Here is a 15,313-nt window from a genome sequence, read left to right on the forward strand (position 1 = left end):
GTCAGCAATTCTAAATGGGTCCGGAGATCCAGCCGTGGGGGGTGGGGAGGGAGAGAGGGCGGAGCAGGGGGGAGAGAGGAAGGGAAAATGAGATGTGGGTCCTCACCAGGATGGCGGCAGGGGCAGACACCCCCTCCTCCCAGCAAAGGCCAGAGGAGGGGTGGGCCCAGGCGGCAGGAACCCAAATGAGATTTTGAAGAGGGAGCTGGAGGGTGGGGGGTGGAGGAGAGGAGGCGGCGGGCGGGGGCAGTGGGGCCGGAGCTGCTGATGTATAGCGGTTTCATAACTTCCTCAGTATTAAAGGCAGGTTCATGGGGAGGGCAGCGCCATTAATCACCAGGCTGAATGGGGCTGGGATTTGCTGAGAGCCGCGCTTGCTGTCTGCTGTGCCCGCCCGGCTCAGGGCGGGAGGGGGCAGGCAGGGATGTCCCTCCTGAACTGAGGGGTAAGACCCCAGGAGTCTATTTTGGATGTGGGACAAGTGGGTCCTAGCGGGTAAGGAAGGGACCGGGCTGGGGACCCTGGCAGGAAGGAGGAAAAGGATGAGGTGGGTTGTGGCAGGGGTCAGGGGAAGAAGGACAGGGGCTGCGGGAGATGATGGGGGCAGTGCCTGAGGGGACCCTGGGGGAGAAAAACTGGGGCGGGAGGATTGTGCATTTGAACATGAAATTGATCACATGTAAATATAATGCAAATGACATGCAAACGAGCACAGGATTTCTCTGAGTCCATAGCTCAGACATTCTCTTCCTTGGGCTGAGAATTGGGGCCAATTTGCATCCAGTTCCATGCCCAGTGCCTTGTTTCTTTATTATTAATATGTTCAGAGGGAAAACACAAGGTCTCACTTGTTAAGGGGGAGAGGGAGCCAAGGTGAGCCTGGTCCACTGGGTTCCCTGGGAGAGGGTGAGACCATCTCCCCTCCCTCTAGGGAATGGTAGCATCAGGAAAATCGACATGCCTGAGAGACAGGGAGGGAGATGTGGTAGGACTCCTGGGCTATGGGCCTGAACTGATGGGGGCCTGAGAGGCAGAGGCTCAGTGGTGAGGCAGAAAGATGGAGAGAGACAGACAGATCCCCACAGCTCATAGACAGATATGCAAATAAGACGAGGATGCCTCACATGTCCTGCCTTCTAGGTGAAGAATGAAATGCCCAGCCCAAGGTCCAGAGAGGTGGTGATCTTCCTAAGGTCACACTGCTGGTAAGTGCCAAACCCTTAACTCTGCGATTCCTTGAAGATTTAGTGATCCTTTCAAACCACCATAAAAGCATCTCCAAATGAGATAAAAACAGAGAACAGACATTCATATTTTCAACAGATATTTATTGAGCACCTACTAGGTACAAGGCGGAAAAGGAACTGGCAACCCACTCCAGTATTCTTGCCTGGAGATTCCCTATGGACAGAGGAGCCTGGCGGGCTACAGTCCATGGGATCACGAAGAGTCGGACACGACTGAGTGACTTAGCATGGTACTAGGTACAAGGCAGTGGGCCTGTGCTCAGGAGAGAAAACTTAAGTGTCGATCTGTAGCAGGGTTCATGAGACATTTTTAGCAATAAGTGAAACCGAACAGTTGGTGACAAGGGTCACCAGAGAGGTACAGGCTAAGGGAGGATCAGGGAATGCTTGCAGAGGGAGGTGGCGTTTGATGTGAGCCTTGGGGAGCAGGTAGAATGTTTTCAGTGGCAGAAATGGGGAGGGAAGAATGTTCCAGGCAAGGCAGGGCAAGATGGGCCATTGTGCGAAGGCAGGAGCAGGTGAGGGGGTCAGGCTGTCTGATGCGTGGGAGCACAGAGTGTATGGAGAGGTGTGAGGGAGCTCCAGCTGTGATGGGGAGGGGAGGGGGGTCAGGACAGGAGCGAGCTGGGACGGGGATGGAACCCGGCTGGAGGTCAGCCAGAAGTAGAGGAGAGGGTGAATCATTCATTCAATCATGACTTCAGTAAACAGATGTTGACTGTATGTGAGCCACACACCAGGGCTATCCTGGTAGCTTGGGATGCCAAGACCAGGTGTGGTCCCTCCTTCAGGAAGCTGGGTCAGCAGCAGTGTCCTCATCAGCACACGGGGACATGAGAGCATGTCCCTCATGGTTGTAGCGTGAGGATTAGATGGGAGAATCCACATCAAGTTCTTAGGGTGCTGTCTTGTCTAGAAGGGGCACTCAGTAAAGGCGGCTTCTTGCTATCACCCTCATCACCGCTCTGGAAGGTGTGGGACGGAGGACAGAGGCAGGGAGAGGGCTCAACAGTCCCCTGCAAAACTTGGGGAGAGATGGAGCGGGGCGGCAGGGTGGTTAGGAAGGAGGGGGCAGATAGAAGGCTGTGGGACCAGAGAAAGCAAGTGTCAGAGCCAGAGGCAAAGGGAGGAAAGTGATCTGGAAGCACTGTAGGGAGAGGAGCTGGGCTGGAAGACTCGGTCAAGTCCCTGCCCTGTGGCTGGTATACTGGGAGGGCAAGGCAGGACAGGGCCTGGGTCGGGGGTAGATTGGAAGCTGGGGTTCTTGGGTCGTCTTCTCACTGGCCACTTGGTCCCTCTTCCAGACTCTTCTTGACCTCTCTTCTCAGTTGCTCAATTTGGCTCAATCTGTGGGAGATATACCTCCCACTTTGCCCGAAGTGCAACTTCCATCTCTTGTTGCAAGGCGCTGCGATGGGACGAGTTGCCTTGGCTGTCTGTCTGTCTGATATCATGTGGTTGCCTCAGAATTGCTCTGGACAACTCTCACACCACTCAGACAGATTGTCCAGCCTCCTGGCCCCGACATCTCCCACCACTGCATCAAGCCAAATTACTCAGCCACCCCCACCCCCACCCCTGCCAGCCCCAGGCTCTGGTGAAATCCGATTAGTGAGGAGAGCACTGCGCTGAGCTGACAGCTCCTCCGATAATTGCTTCCCAAGTAAGCCATGCAAATCAACCCATCCAGCCAGTCCCTGCTCCTGAGGACCCAGGCGTCCAGGCCCCAGGAGAGGGAGAGCACCTGAGTTGGAGAGACTTTGGAAGCTGTCACCTGCCTCCAGCGAAGGGCCATCAATCTATAAAGCTGGTCTGTGCTGCCTTGGGGCTGAGGAGGGGGTGATGGAGTGGTGAGCCTGGACTAGGGACCCCACCGGCTCTGTGTTTCTGTCTTAACTTAGAGGGTATCATTCTGCCCCTCTTTCTTGCCCCTTGGAAAAGAATTCTATGTACCCATTTTCCAGTAAGGTAGATAAAGGCGGAGATACAGAAGACACAGAGACAGGGAGATGACTAAACCTGTTAAGAAACAAATGGACGGATTCACCGCCAAGCTCCCCCTGGTTCTTCAGGTCCAGGAATGAGGTGGGAGCAGAACCCGTGGGACCTGCGGATGGCTTTCTCCATTTGTGAGTCCCCTCCCCCACCCCACCAGCCTGGGGGAGAAAGCGTGAAGTCCTTGCAAGCTCTCGGATGTGGCTGTGATATGATGTGTCTTTGGAGGCGTGGGGAGCCTGATCAAACCCTGAGACTTTGCAGCCTGTACCAAGGAGGACAGGTCGTTGCGGAGCAGTGGTCTTTGCTCACCCCATGCATCAGAGACTCCTCGAAAGTGTCAGTGAAAGTGTTAGTCACTCAGTCTTGCCTGACTCTTTGTGACCCAGACCCCATGGATTGTAGCCTGCCAGACTCAAAGAGTCCATGGGATTCTCCAGGCAAGAATACTGGAGTGGGTAGCCATTTTCTTATCCAAGGGATCTTCCTTACCCAGGGATTGAACCTGAGTCTCCCACTTGTGGGCAGATTCTTTACCATTTGAACCACCAGGGAAGCCCAGCGACTCCTTGCCACCTCTCTAAATCAAGGTCCTTTAAAGGGCTTGTTCATGCCTCTTCTTTAATGCCTTTCCTTCCTCCGGTTTCCCCTCATCCCATCTCCTATTGACTTTGGTGACCTGAAACCACTTTCCTTGCAATCCTGAACTTCCAGCCCCCAAATCTAGCTCATTTCTTTGTGGAAATATCCAGGGATGAGTTGCCTAGTCTTGTCCTCATGTCTGTGTGTCTGATGTGGCTCTGTGGCCTGGATCTGGGGTCCTCAGACTAGCATCTGCCTGAGATCCTGGCATATGGCCATAATAAAGCAACAACAACTATGGATCTTTATGGATCTCCAATCCTGTGCTACCCACTGTACTAAGCACCTTACGTAATTAAGTCATTTAATTATCACAAAAGAAGACATGGATTACAGTGATCATCCCATTTTACAGTTGTGCTAACTGAGGCAGAAAGAAATTAAGCTACTTGCCCCAAGTCACCACTAGTAAGTGGCAGAGCTGAGATTCAAATTCAGGCGGTCTGAGTCCAGAGCCCACACTCTAAAGTCCTCTGCTACATCACCTCTCCACACCAATGCCTTTAAATGTTTATTGGGCAACTGAGACAGCCTCCAGTGCATTGAGGCAGAGGGACATGGCTACACTAAAAGTCAAACGCCTGAAGCTTTTGGGGTTGCCAAGGACACAGGTGGCAGGAGCTAACAGGGTGATACCTGGTGCTTGGGGAGGGGGAAACATGGCCCTCACCTTCTCCAATCCCCATAGCTATTTTTTGCACTGGAGCCCTGCAACTAGACAGCTCCCTGCTCCTCCCCTAGGAGCCTGGAGATAGCAGGGAAAGGGCTGAAAGATCAGCATAGAAGCCCAAGTGAGCTGGGTGTCAGAGCTAGGACCTCCAGAGGCCGATAGATGGCGCTCGTGGCCCAATACAACCCAGACAGCCCAAGAAAACCAAAGGAAAACAAGCCAGCAGGTTAACCCCTTACCACCTGGGCTCCAGCTCCAGAAGCAGGCTGGTGGGCAGCTGAGGACCCTGTCCCAAACCCGGCTGGCCCCTAGAGAGTGACTCAACTCTCTAGGCTCTGCCCAAGCCACAGCTTGGGTCTGCTTCTGCTCCTTCCCCACAAGCTCCATCCATGGATGCCAGCCAGCCCCTTGGAGACTTCCCAGAGGGCCAGGAGACTGACATGGACAAGGCAGGGTGGGAGGCCCCACCCCAGCCCAAGTTTCATCTCTCAGGCTCCATCTCTTAAAAGTCTGTGGATCTCTGTTTCTCATCACCCCCACTTTGGGAGAGCTCCTCACATCCATCTTTCCTGAGAGGGACTCACCAGGTGGGGAGGAGTAGCGTGGACCAGAGACAGAGAAGGCCTTCAGGTGCCTCTAGGATCAGCTACAGGGACTGCAGGTTGCCCAGGACTTAGTTTCTCCCCATATCCCCATGTCGGGACTCCCTATCTTTGGGTTCCCAGGGGTGAATGGGCTTACAGGGACAGAAACAGTTATGTAGCCCGTCCAGGAAGATGGAATCATGGGTCGGGGCCCTGGGGATCTCTGCTTGCCTGTCAGTCACTTCACTCAGCACTGTCCTGACAGCTGACCTGGAGTGTGGAGAGGCTGCTCTAATGGCAACCTGGTGGTGCTTGGCAGCAAGGGGTGACGGGTGGGGCGGCAGGAAGGTTGTCAAAGGGATGGTGACGTTCCTATATGTTTTAAAAAATTTTTGGCAAAGCCGTGCAGTTTGTGGGATCTTAGTTCCCTGACCAGGGGCTGAATCTGGGACCACAACAGTGAAAGCACTGAGTCATAACCACTGGACCATCAGGGAATTCCCTCCTAGAATTCTTAAGCAATAAGATAATACCACCAGCATTGTTCCCCTCCCTGCCTAATTTTTGTTTAGAAACACAGAAACACATAGATCTACTGAGATAGAGACACCTGAGTGAAGAGCCAGTCAGAAGGTCAGGACACTCTTATTTCACTCATTCCAGAGAAAAAAGCAGAGACAGGGAGACAGATGTACACGGAGAGAGAGACTATACAAGAGACTAGGGATAGAGATACATATACATAGGCAGAGAGAGTCAAAGACAGAGAAGGAGAGAATCTGGCACAAGTGAAACCTCAGGAAATAATGGACTTTGTTGAAAGGGATGATTAATTCAGTTTCCAAAGTCTTACAAGGGTAGGGGTGGTTTCTCATCTGTGGTTCAGAGAGTCACAACTCACAGTTCCCTGAAGCTCCTGCTGCACCCTTTAGTTTTTGTCTGTTGATAGGAGAGCAGAGGAGGCTAGAGAAGGGGGTCGCATCCTTGCTCTCTCACCTCTTCCTCTTCTGGGATTCATTGGTCTCCACCTGCAGGGAGACTGCTTTCCTCTGGTCTCCAGCATAGCTGTGCTGGGGTGTTCAGGGGGTGGGGATGGGAAGAATCTACCCGATAACTAACCTCATGGGGTTTCCCGTCTAATGACAATATTATAGTCAGGACACAGACACAGATCCAGCCACAGGACAAGAACAAAGCTAGGAGTGGGGCAGCTTTGGACATTAGTATTGGGTTGGGAAGGTGGGAGTGAGTGAACTGTTAGATGCAGCCTTAGAATTTGTCAAGAAAGGTGTCCTGGACAGAGTATTCCAGAGGTAGGACTGCGAAGGATGGAAGGTAATAGGGCTGGGTAGACAGCAGGGCCGAGGAGGGAGAGAAGTGAAATGGTAAAGCTGTGGAGACAGGGGCTTGGACAGTAATGAGGAATGGAAGAGTCTCAAAGGTATTACTAAGGAGTTTAGCTAGAGATGCCAGAAGTGCTTTCGTGGGTGTTCTACATACAGTCCTTGGAGGGCTGCATAGGAGAGCTCTCTTATATCTGGAGCAGCAGGAGGGCTAGAAATAGTCCGTAGCCATTGTTAATACCCTCAGGTGAGTTAAGAGACTGCAGATAGTTGAAGCTCCTAGATTCACAATCCCTTTGGGAAAAGTGTATGAAATTTTGGAGAGGTGATGCCCTTTACAGCTAGAGCCCAGGATCTTCACGGTCCTTTCAGAGCTTAGCTTCTCACTTCTCAAGTCGTCTGGATTTAGCCCTGGTGTAAAGAATAAACTACAACCCCCAGAGTTACTTATTGCGAACTTAGCACACTTTCCGGGAATTTGAGTATTTCCGGCGGAAGTGGCCGCAGCTATGCCAATCTCTTTCCCTAAACAAAGTGGACTACAACTCCCACAGTCCTCCGCGCCCGGCGGGGGCGGGGGGCTGGGGGAAGGAACCGGAAACCGGATGGGGCGCTGGACCAGGTGAGGAAGTAGGTGTCTGGGAACCTGGGGCGCTGGGGGGCGGGCTAGGGGCTCCCCGGGCTAGCCGGAGGTGACAGGTGGGGAGTGGAAATGTCTGTGTTTCGGGCCCCCTCTCTCTGTCAGGGGCTCGCCCGGCGCAGAGAGAGCCGAGCCTATGGAACCGCCCCGGAGACCTGCTGAGACGAGGCTTTCCCGTCGGGCGGAGCCCGCGGGCGGACGTGGAAGTTTCTTGTGGATCCTTACTTGTCAGCCCCCTCGAACTAGGAGGAGAGATGAGGTGTTGGGAACTTCTGAGCCCATGCTCTATTAGTATTATTGTTATCATTATTGGTTTTAAGGATTTGCTGATTGTCCATGTGGATTCCTAAAGTGCCCCCAAAGGACACGGGAGTGGACAGTGTCTTGGATTCCTTCTGCCCTTACTGAGTTTAGTGCCAGAGAGCCTAGGTGGCCAGACTTATCGGTTGATCACCCTCCACTTGTGCTTAATGTGACACTGTAATTTATCAGTGATTTCAGAAACAGACATTTCTTGATCTCTGTCCGTGGGTGACTTTACATAGAACTTCCTGGTTTCTCCTTTGGGCTTCCATGGTGTTTTGTTCAGGGCATTAAAACTGGAATCACAGTATGTCACAGTGTATTACAGTTGTTTATCTGCCATGTCACAGTCGTGTATGATTCGTTTATTCATTTTGGATTTCTTCCCCACCAAAAGACTACCACAATGCCTATCATGTAAGAGACTCATAAATATTGGAGGGGGGTGGGGGAATGAGTTAACAGCTGGTGGTAGGTTGGATGGGAATTTTTATTTTCATCTCAGAGAAGACAGTTAAATGACTTGCTTAAGAGAACTTAGAGATGAAACCGGGACTAGAATTAGAGTCAGTTGACACATAAGCCTGTAGCTCTTGCCTTCTGATCAGGCTTTGAAATTCTAGAACATTGAAAATAAGGCCTTGTCACTCTTCGGTGTATCCCTGGCCTTGCTGTCTTCAGGATGGGTCCCTAAAGATTAAAGGTAGGCTCAACCTTAAGACCTGAGAGAGATGCCAGACTTGGAGCAGGCAGTCTGCTAATGTTGGCACTGTATGGGGAGATGCAAAGGAGGGCCCCGGAGACAATGAGTTCTCCACAGCGCCCTTCTCAGCCTTTGTTTGAGTCTAGCTGGCCCGGGTAGCCACCCGGACAGATCAGTTAAAGAGTTCTGAGAGCAGTCTAGGGAAGGATTTCCTAAGTTTAGCCCTGACTTCTTAAATTTTTATATTATATTGGAGCATAGTTAGGATTTTTTTTTCTCTCTCTTTCCCACTTTACCAGGGCTAGGGTCAGAGAACAGGTTGATGGATCAAGCTGTTGTGTCAACCTTGTGATCCCATCTGGGGGAAGAGGTTACTCTTGACCTGCATATGGGGTTGAGAGGGAGAAGAACCATGATCCCTGCCCTGTGGGAGGCCCAGATGTGATGGAAACGTGCCCAGAGCCTGGCAAGCTCTCAGAAGCAAGCAGAGTGCAAAACGGGCAGCTGGGCCTTGAGTCAACTCAGGGTGTAGAAGTGGAGAGGAGTCTGTCAGGAAAGGCTCTTTGGTAGAACGTAGTTTTGTTTTCACTTATTTATATTGGCTGCGCCGCGTGGCTTGCAAGATCTCAGTTCCCTAATCAGGGATTGAACCCGGTCCACAGCAGGAATCCTAACCACTAGGCCACCACGGAATTCCCAGAAGGTAGTTTTAAACAGCATTGAAAAAAGATGAGATGGACACAGTTAACTGTCAGATAAAAGCTGGGACCTTGGAGATATGGAGGAAAATGAAACAGGGCTTCCTCTCTGATCTGCCTCAAGTCTAGTCTAGGAGGCAAGGTGTGAATTCATGAAGATGCCACTAACCATGGTGACATGCAGTGGTTCTCAGCCATCACCAGTCATCGGAATCTCTTGAGGAAGTTTGTTTAAATACAGATTCCCAAGCCCCACTCCAGACCTACTTGGGTTGGGTAGGGCTGGGAAGCTACAGCAAATGCTGCGGTGTCCTGAAGAGGGACAGCTTTCCCAGAGGGAGAATTTGAGCTTCATCTGGAAGGGCAGGTATGACTCAAATGTGTGTGTGGGGATGGGGGAGTCAGTCCTGCTTCAGTCAAGGAGTCTATGAATTTGTGAAAATAGCATGTGTTAGGTTTTGGGACTTTGGATAGGAAGGGCATTTTGAAAGTGTGAATGGAATGATCAATCGGTTTGGGCCTCTGCGTTCACCTGGGAGTGATGAGAAGGAAGATTGGAAGGAGTGGCCTTTGTGGGTTACAAAGCTAGCTGGGGTGCTCCCTCTGCTTCTTCCGCATTCCCTCTTTCTTGTCCTCTTCTGTTTCCCACTTTGCTCCCCCGACCACCATTTACACATCTTATTCCATTTGTTACAGTAATATTTTTAAGTTTTGCTGTTTAGTCGCCCAGTCGTGTCCAACTCTTGTGACCCCATGGACCATAGCCCGCCAGGCTCCTCTATCCATGGGATTCTCCAGGCAAGAATACTGGAGTGGGTTGCCATTTCCTCTTCCAAGGGATATTCCCGACCCAGGGGTTGAAACCATGTCTCCTGCATTGCAGGCAGATTCTTTACCACTGAACCACATGGGTCTCCAGTATTTTTAAGTGGATATTATTTTTCTTAGTATTTGGATGAGGAGACCTGAAGCTCTGGCCGTAGTTACATAGCTTGTAGGAGTCTAGTCTGAGTCTGCTAATTGTCTCACTCACCACTGAAGATTCTTCAACGTGAGCAAAAAGCTGGGTTGGGGTTGGGGGGAGCTCTAGAATTATTAGCAAGGTGGCTGATCAAACCATCTCAAGCAAGATGGGTGTGGGTGGTGGAAAGCAAAGGCTTGTGTGAGATGGTTTGGTTCAGATTCCAGCTGCATACTTCCTGAGTGAGTGACCCTCAGCAAGTTGCTTCATCTTGCTAAGCCTCAGTTTTCTCACCTGTAACATGGGAGCAGTAATGCCCACCTCGTGCGGTTGTTATATGCATCATTGAGGGGTACCTGGCACAGAGCGTTGCTCACCACCTGGCATCTATTGAAATCAGCTCTGTAATTAGTCTCTGTGCTGTGGCTGTGCACCTGCAGCCCATCCTTCAGCACGTTGGTTTCCAGAACACAGCCCATCCTGGATGGGCTTGTTTTATTAAGGATGACAGTAAAAGTGCTGAAAGTTTGCCATCTAAATATTCACTGAAAACCTTGGCATGGCCTAGGAGCTAGTGACCCTAAACCTATGCCTGGTGGAAATGGGGTTTGGAGTGGGGGATGACTGGTGGTTACAGGCTGTGCTCACTGGGTGATTTATGAAGAGGAAGAGTACTTGAATCCAGGAGAGGAAAGGCCCTTCATTACCAGGAACTGGGCTGAGTGAAGACCTGCCTAGAGCTTGAGGGCTAACTGACACAGTCTCTTCTGAGCCCAGGAAATGGTAGTAAGGGCCCTGCTCAGCCTGGACCCCTCCCACTCGACAGCTGGGGCTGTTGGGGCCTCTGTCCATCTGTTTTCCAGGTGACAGTGGCATGGCTGTGCCCCAGCCTTTCCCATCGGGGCCCCACCTCCAGCCTGCAGGTGCCCTGATGGAGCCCCAGCCCTCCCCTCGAAGCCTGGCCGAGGGCTTCCTGCAGGAAGAGCTTCGGCTTAATGATGAGCTGAGGCAACTGCAGTTTTCGGAGCTCGTGGGCATCGTCTACAACCCTGTGGAATACGCGTGGGAGCCACATCGCAGCTACGTGACCCGCTACTGCCAGGGCCCCAAGCAAGTGCTCTTCTTGGGCATGAACCCAGGACCCTTTGGCATGGCCCAGACGGGGGTAAAGAGCTTGTGGGGTGGAGTGGGAGGGTCCAGGGCGGACGCTTGGCTGCATGTGCTGTGGAGGAGTATGTGCATGACTGTGGACACGTGTGGGTGCGCCCCCCAACCCCATCCTCATACCCTGGCTCCTGTGGTCTCAGACACTCTCCCGGCCTCGCTGCCTGTAGTTAGCCAAGCACATTAATGGTAGTTCCGTTTCCCTTGTGAGCGGTCCACTAATTGCCTCTGAGAGCCCTTCCTTCCGCCAGCCCCATCCTTACCTTTCGTTGCCGGATCTCCCCTCTCCCTAGAGTGTTATTGGGGTCAGGAGAGGGACCAGGGCTCCTCAGGGGAGACTGGTTGACGGGGTGGTCAGGGAAGAGAGGCAGGGCATTCTGGCAGCCCGGGTTCTGTTTCTTAGCCAAGGAGAGGTTGGAAGAGAGCAGGCCGCAGGGCCTGCCTGCTTCCCTCTCAGACCTCTGGATGAGTGACTGCCCCTCTGTGGGGGTGCTCGGCAGATGGGGGAGGGGAAGAGGCTTCAGGGCAGGAGGCTCAATCGCTTTTATTGACCCCAACTGGGGGCTGAAAGGTGATCAATGATGATCAATGGAAATGACAGCCCGAGGCTTGGGGCTGAGAGGGCACCCAGGCAGCAGCGGTCAGCCCTGTCCTTGTGTCTCCTCTCACCCTGGCCGCCTTTCTGTCCCAGGCCATCTGTCTGTCCCCCTGTTACCCATCACTCCCTGTGTCGGGCCAGATATCCCCTCATGTTTATTGTGGCTGGTCCCAAAGGCTAGTTGGGGTAGAGGCAAACAAATAGATTCTTCTGGACCATAGACCACATGAAAAACTGGAGAAACACAGACAGGCTCAGACAAGGGCCAGGAATCCTAGTTTCCGGCCTTGGGGTGGGGGTAGGGGCAATGGGAGACAGATCCTTCTGGAAGGTGGAAAGGGGTTGCTCGGTCCAGACCCCAGGCGTCAGGTCTCCAGTTCGAAGCCCTCGTGTATCTCTCCTCACAGGTGCCCTTTGGTGAAGTGAGTGTAGTCCGGGACTGGTTGGGCCTTGGGGGGCCTGTGCGGACCCCTCCCCAGGAGCACCCCAAGCGACCAGTGCTGGGACTGGAGTGCCCTCAGTCCGAGGTGAGCGGAGCCCGGTTCTGGGGCTTTTTCCGGAACCTCTGTGGACAGCCCGAGGTCTTCTTCCGTCACTGTTTCGTCCACAACCTGTGTCCGCTGCTCCTTCTGGCTCCCAGCGGGCGCAACATCACCCCCGCTGAGCTGCCGGCCAAGCAGCGCGAGCAGCTCCTGGGGGTGTGTGACGCGGCCCTGTGCCGGCAGGTGCAGCTGCTGGGGGTGCGGCTGGTGGTGGGCGTGGGCCGCGTGGCTGAGCAGCGGGCGCGGCGGGCTCTGGCAAGTTTGATGCCCGAGGTCCAGGTGGAGGGGCTCCTGCACCCCTCCCCTCGCAGCCCACAGGCCAACAAGGGCTGGGAGGCGGTGGCCAAGGAGAGACTGAAGGAGCTGGGCCTGCTGCCGCTGTTGGCCAGTTGAGCACCCCTGTGGCTGGCCCAGGACATGTTCAAGGCCTCTGGGTCCTTCTGGGCCGGCAGATGACCACACACCTCTTGGACTGGAGCCACAAGGTCCCCCTGGGCTCCGCAGTTTGGGGGACCTGCCATTTTGACATTGCTCCTGCTTGCCCACCTGATTCCTGCTCACTTCACCTTCCTTCCGTCTGTGGTACCCAACTCCACAGAGAACCAACATCTGTTGAGCCACTCTACCTCACTGCTTCCCTGGAGCCTCTCTTCTGCAGAGACCCCAACAGTGACTTCTGAGGTCCTATTTGCTGTTTGAGAGAAAAGGTCCCACCAGGATCCCCACCTGTCCTCCTAGAACGGCTTCCTGCAGCTCACCTGTCTCCCCACAGGCACTGGGACAAAGCGTGGGTCGTGGCTGCTAAAAGTGAATCTCTGATGAGAGGCTGAGGGTGGGTCAGGGGGAGTTCTGTGTGGCAGCGTGGGAAAGGCCAGAAGACCTGGATTTCCATCCCAGCCCTGAGACTTGTGAACTTTGTGATTTTGGACAAGTGGATTGACTTCTCCAAGCCTCAGGATCCTTCCTCATCTATAAAATGGGGTCCCTGCCTCACTGGGCTGGTGTGGGGATTAACTGAGATAACACTTTAAAGTGCCTTGCATAGTGCCTGGCACGCAGGTGCTCACTACACCTTTTCTGGCTTCTCTGCCTCCTGGCTTGGGACGCACTACACTACACAGCGAGCCCCTCTGTCCTGAAGACCAGGGTGAGGGGAGGGGTGGCGGTCTGGGCCTCCACCTGTATCCTGAGTGACGGGCATGGTCTTGCCCCAGAGATGGATCAGTGACTTTATGGAAAACCCAGCCTGTGATTTTTCAGGCTAAGCATTAAAAGCTCCTAAACCCTTTTGTGTTGGCCCTTTTTTCCCTCTTGCACGTCAGGGCTGGAAGGTGGTAGTTTATATTTTCCCTCTTACCTCTTCTTGTTTGCGAAAGGTTCTCTTGGGTGGCTGGGTAATGGTATGAAGTCTCTAATTACCTTGCCAGAGCTGCAGGATCTCTGTTAGAGGCCCGTCGAGTGGTTAGTTTGCTATTTGGGGCACTTTGATAGGTGGATGGGAGCCTGGTGTCTCCAGCTAACTCATTTCTTAGCTCTGCCGCATGTCTGCCCCTGTAGTAAGGGCTGGGAAAGTGCATACAGTCAGGAGCAGAGACCACCTTAATAAGGAACACATGACTGGACTCTAGCTCCTGGTTTAGAACATCTCCAGATCTCAAGATTTTTAATATGTGTCCTCCCCATTATATAATAAATAAATTGAGTGGCCTCCACTCTTGGTTGTTGAGAGGGAGCCTCTAGGTCCTCAGCATTTCCCAAGTGCCAGGAGTTTTGTCATTTGTGATGGGACCCTCAGACTACACATGAGCTTTTGCTGAAATCTGACTCAGGAGGGCTGACCATACCCCGAAGATCAACCATGTGATCCAAGGGTGGGGACTTCAAGACAGGTGATACCAGCCTGACCACCAGGGAGGGGAGGCGGGGCTGGAGATTGAACTCAATCACGAGGTTAATGATTTCAATCAGTTCTGCCTTCATAATGAAACCCTATAAAGACTCTGGACAGGGAGACTTTGGTGAACTTCCTGACTGGTGAACACGTGGATATGTCAGGAGGGTGGTATTTTGATTCCAAGGGAGAAGGGATGTGAAGTCACTTTGGGACCCTCCCAGATCTTGCATTATGTGTCTTCATTTGGCTCATTCTGATTTGTATCCTTTATAATAAAAACTGTAACAATATGTGGAGTGCCTTCCTGAGTTCTGTGTCATTTTAGCAAATTATTGAGCCTGAGGGGACTGTAGGAACCCCTGAATTCATAGCCAGTCAGCAGTGCGGGTGACCTGATGACCCCTGAACCTGAAGTTGACATCTGTGGCGAGGGCAGTCTTGTTGGGCACTTTACCCTTAAACCTGACTAACTGCAGGTGGTTGGCATCAGAATTACAAGAGGTCTCAGTTTCAATCCCTGGCCAGGGGACTAGATCCCACATACTGCAACTAAGACCCAGCACAGCCATATTAATATTTTAAAAACTAATTACAATTTTGCACCCCCATGTGCCTCAGGCTCCTTTCCTCTTTCTGTTGTCAGTGCAATGGTGCTAGGTAGTTATTGCCCCATGTTGCAGAGCACTGGGTCAGGCACTGAAGTAATTGCATGGAGATGGAAGCCATTGTTGCCTTATATATTTAGCTAAGGTAGTCAGGGAGAGCTGTCTGGAGGAGGTGGCATTTCAGGTGGCTTTAGAGACTGAGACAGTTTCGGAGAGCTTAGAGAAGAGCACTCTTAGGTTCATGGGCTGGCAAATAGATTCATATTGACTTGGTTAACCTGGGAGAACAAGTAGAGTAAGTTGGGGCCAGCTTGTGAAAGGTCTTGAATGCTAGACTAATCTTCGAGAATTTGCAGTCCAGTGAAGGAAGTGAAGTGAGAGAACACATGCATGGAAAACAGCCACCAGATGGCGGAGGGAGGGGCTGGCCAGTACAGGAGGCAGTGTAGGTGAGTGGGATCAGGAATGGGAAGGGGGGGAATTCCTTTGCAGGAAGATGTCTGGGGCGATAGGGTTGCTAAGTGTGAAAGCCTAGCGTTGGGGTGAGAATCGTGAGGGGGCAGGGGTAGGGTTGGGCAGTGTGTAAAGGCCCTTGAGTGGTAGTGACCAAGACGACTTGAAGACTTAGGTGTGGCAGAGTCACTGCTGCATCTGGCTTCTAGTGGTGGTGGTGCCCTCAATTCTAGGGGTGCATCTCTTTAGGGAGGGGCTGAATAGGTCCCCG

General features: G+C 52.6%; 1 protein-coding gene across 3 annotated transcripts; it reads left to right on the plus strand.

Annotated features, from left to right (window-relative positions):
• The first annotated feature begins 326 nt into the window (after positions 1 to 326).
• Positions 327 to 14,274, plus strand: SMUG1 (single-strand-selective monofunctional uracil-DNA glycosylase 1). Of its 3 annotated transcripts, XM_061415836.1 has the most exons (4): positions 327 to 445; positions 1,141 to 1,205; positions 10,650 to 10,951; positions 11,956 to 14,274. In XM_061415836.1, exons 3-4 carry the CDS (start codon positions 10,661 to 10,663, stop codon positions 12,481 to 12,483), a joined length of 819 nt encoding a protein of 272 aa, XP_061271820.1. In that variant the 5' UTR covers positions 327 to 445; positions 1,141 to 1,205; positions 10,650 to 10,660; the 3' UTR covers positions 12,484 to 14,274. The 3 variants fall into 3 exon arrangements, with proteins under 3 accessions (XP_061271820.1, XP_061271819.1, XP_061271818.1); XM_061415835.1 differs by lacking the exons at positions 327 to 445; positions 1,141 to 1,205 and adding an exon at positions 6,533 to 7,103; XM_061415834.1 differs by lacking the exons at positions 327 to 445; positions 1,141 to 1,205 and adding an exon at positions 7,090 to 9,192.
• The last annotated feature ends 1,039 nt before the right edge of the window (positions 14,275 to 15,313 follow it).

The sequence above is a fragment of the Bos javanicus genome, chromosome 5 (genome assembly GCF_032452875.1).
Source record: "Bos javanicus breed banteng chromosome 5, ARS-OSU_banteng_1.0, whole genome shotgun sequence".
Lineage (NCBI taxonomy): Eukaryota > Metazoa > Chordata > Mammalia > Artiodactyla > Bovidae > Bos > Bos javanicus.

What these genes read in the sequence shown, in the direction of transcription:
- SMUG1 (XM_061415836.1), top strand. Translation starts at nt 10,661, where the DNA reads ATGGCTGTGCCCCAGCCTTTCCCATCGGGGCCCCACCTCCAGCCTGCA. An exon ending in TTGGCATGGCCCAGACGGGG is followed by an intron (nt 10,952 to 11,955) that starts GTAAAGAGCTTG and finishes CTCTCCTCACAG; the next exon opens with GTGCCCTTTGGTGAAGTGAG.